Source organism: Pinus tabuliformis, chromosome 6 (assembly GCF_031772625.1).
Source record: "Pinus tabuliformis cultivar Carrire ecotype Pingquan chromosome 6, CPIR1, whole genome shotgun sequence".
NCBI classification, from domain to species: Eukaryota; Viridiplantae; Streptophyta; class Pinopsida; order Pinales; family Pinaceae; genus Pinus; species Pinus tabuliformis.
Window position 1 is genome coordinate 977,480,635 of NC_142292.1, and position 3,239 is coordinate 977,483,873.

The following is a 3,239-nucleotide window of genomic DNA, read 5'->3' on the forward strand; positions in this document are numbered from 1 at the left end:
ATTTGCAATCAATTGGTTCATGTGGTTAATAATGCTAGCAGGGAGAAAAAAAATATGGCCCCAATAAACTGAAAGCTGTACAAGAACCGCCTGAACAAGGATGAATCTGCCAGCCAGGGAAAGGAGTTTTAATTCCCATGATGAGATCCTTTTATAAAAACGATCTATTAGCCATAGCCAGTCCACATGCGAGTTCCCTTTTGCTTTTAAGGAAAACCCCAGATATTTAAGCCCGTGCTTTATGGGAATAGGGGTGATATTCATCAGATCAGCTATCCAAATAATAATCTCCATGTTTGATTCATTATGAAATAGGAAAGATTTTTCCTTATTGATAAACAGCCCTGTAGCTTTTTGAAAGTTGATGAGAATATCATTTATACAGATCCATGAAGCCTTGGTAAGCATAGCAAAGATTAGGACATCATCCACGAAAAGATTATGAGACAGAGAGACTTCTTTGCAGATCTTAACCGGCTGGCATCGCTGCTCCACTACTGCTTTATTTATCTGCATACTGAGGGAATTCATAACGAGAATGAAGAGCAGAGGGGAGAGGGGGCATCCCTGACGAAGACCCCTCTCAGCCTGGAAGAAAGGCGAAGGAATTCCGTTGACTAAGACCGAATATTTGACATTCTCAACGCAGCTCATAACCCAGTTAACACATTGAGTCCTCAGACCAATTTTAGCAAGAAGGATTCTTAAAAAACCCCAATCCACACAGTCGTATGCTTTTTGTAAGTCGATTTTGAGAATGGCCGCGTCCCTGTTTCTTTTTAGCATTGAGAACAGAGCCTCTTGAGTCATAGCAACCGCATCCAAAATAAAACGACCCTTTAAAAAAGCATGTTGATCTGCCGAAATAAAGGAATTCAAAATTGGCTTCATTCTTTCCGCAATGATTTTTGATGATATTTTAAACATGATATTGCAGAGCGATATAGGCCTGAAATCATGAAAAGTTTCAGACCCCTTTTTCTTTGGAATTAGAGCTATATAAGTTGAAGTGGTGGCGGAATGAATGCTTCCAGACATCCGGGAGGCATCGACCATGCTCAGCAAGTCCGTTTTGAGAAGATCAAAGAAATGGGAGAAGAATTCAATAGGCCAGCCATCCGGCCCCGGGCTTTTATCCTTTTTGAAGGACTTTATGGCTTTTAAAAGTTCCTCTTCAGTGATTGGCTTGATAAACTCATCGTTTGCAGCTTCATCGAACATTTCAGGAACCATCTCAATGCCCCACATAGCATCTTGAAAATGAACCTCCCTTCTTCTGTATTGATTTTGGAAAAAACTTACAGCCTCCATCGTGATCTCCTACTGCGTTAAGTAAACATTTCCAGCTCTATCTTTTATGCTCCAGATGTAATTCCTTTCTCTCCTAGCATTAGCAAAATTGTGAAAAAATCTTGTATTCCTGTCACCCTCCTTGAGCCATATGGCTCTGCTTTTAAGGCGCCATGTAGCCTCCTCTCTTAGCAGGATGGTATGTTTTCTCTTCTCCAGTTTCCTTATCGTGCTTTTTAGATCTAAAGAGAGGTTATTTGGATCTGCTGTCTGTAGCAGGAGATCAAGTTCTTTCCGTATGTTTTCCAAGTCCTGTTTCTCCTTTCTCCTTTTAAGATTCTGCCATTCCTTTGTCAGAGCCCGCAAGCTTTCCATTTTAACACGAAAGGGCATAAAAGGCGCCATTTCAGATTCAATGAGACTCTTCCACTTGCTAGAGATTAATTCGTTATATGAAGAGTCAGTTAGATGGAGCCGATTGAATTTGAAAGGATAGCCAAGTCTGATCGACATTTCCCTCCATTTTAGGAAGATGGGTCTATGGTCTGAAGAGTAATCGTTCCCAATGGATAAATGCGGCATTCCCATTTTTGCGATTATGTTGGCATGCACAATGGCTCTGTCTATTCTTTTTGCTATATAGGCCTGGCCTGTCCTGCTATTGTCCCATGTTGGCCCCAATTTATCAGGGGCAATGTCCACTAGATCCCTACTTAGTAGTTCTTTCCTCATCCTATCAGCCAGTGGATCCTTTCCCCTGCAGTTGCCCCAACTTTCGTTAGGACTGAGAGTGAGATTGAAATCACCCACCATCAGAAGAGAGTCTAGCTCAAAAATGCGAGACTGAAAGAGGCTTTCCCAGAAGGGAAGTCTATTTTTATATGGAGCATAGATATTTATCAAATTAATAACAGAAGCTTGACCCCTAATATAAGCAGTTATAAGAATTCCTGCGCTGCATCTGAAAGCTTTTGCTCTTATCACTCCTGGGTCCCATAACACAACAAGGCCCCCTGACTGGCCATTTGCCCCCGTGGCTACGATATACCAGTGCGGAAACATTCTCCTAAAATAGGCAACTGACACATTACTAGGATGCATGGTTTCTTGTACAAAAATAATCTTTGGATGTGCCCTGAAAAAGACATCTTTAAGCGCATTAAATTTCGGAGCTGCACCTAAACCCCTAATGTTCATAGAAACTAGGAAAGTCATTTTGATGATTCCCCAGCCGTACATGCTCTAAGCGGCTGAAATTCAGGAGAGTCAAAGACAGGAACTTCCACAAGTGATAGATTCCTTATTCCATGATCAATAGCTATAGTTCTGCCTCTGAAATGACGACTTCCTCCTTTAGTTTTTTTCCTTACCGTTATATTTTTTGCTGAATTTGGACTTATATTAGGCGATGCAGCAGAACTCGGCTTATGGATCGTCAGAGGTTCAAATTCCAGAGATGTTCGATTTAGAAGATGGTCAATGTCACTATCAGGCATGTTAGCAGGAGAGACAGCGACCGATTTATCCGGGGAGATCTCATGAAAATGCTCATTCGTAGCTGGATTTTTTAGTTTGGAGAAATCAGACCGAGATTTAATAGGCGAAGGAGAGGATGAGGATATCTGGATTGGGAGAGAACCAATAACGAAGTCGCTTTGATTCATGGGCGGGGGAGAGGGAACCGGGAGATCCTCATGAGGTTCTGGAATTTGGGCGATAATAGGAGGCGAGGAAACAGCATGCGACCGACCATGAGAATCATGAAGGGAACTACTTGGATCAAGCTGAGATATAGATTCATGGAAATGATTCCCTTTTTTTTTGGTGTGAATCCCAAGATTTTGTTCCATCTGAATGGGGGGATCCCTAGCCTGTAGAGATCCCAGGGAGTGATCAGATTCAAACCTCCTGTCCGAATTGAAAGAAGATTTTTTAACTTTTCTAGGTGC

The 3,239-nt window shown here is 41.9% G+C and overlaps 1 protein-coding gene across 1 annotated transcript; it reads right to left on the minus strand.

Annotated features, from left to right (window-relative positions):
• Positions 1 to 1,320: 1,320 nt before the first annotated feature.
• On the minus strand, positions 1,321 to 2,505 carry LOC149262262 (uncharacterized). The gene has a single exon (XM_089376361.1). It carries the CDS (start codon positions 2,503 to 2,505, stop codon positions 1,321 to 1,323), a length of 1,185 nt encoding a protein of 394 aa, XP_089232487.1.
• Positions 2,506 to 3,239: the final 734 nt, after the last annotated feature.

What these genes read in the sequence shown, in the direction of transcription:
- LOC149262262 (XM_089376361.1), bottom strand. Translation starts at nt 2,505, where the DNA reads ATGACTTTCCTAGTTTCTATGAACATTAGGGGTTTAGGTGCAGCTCCG.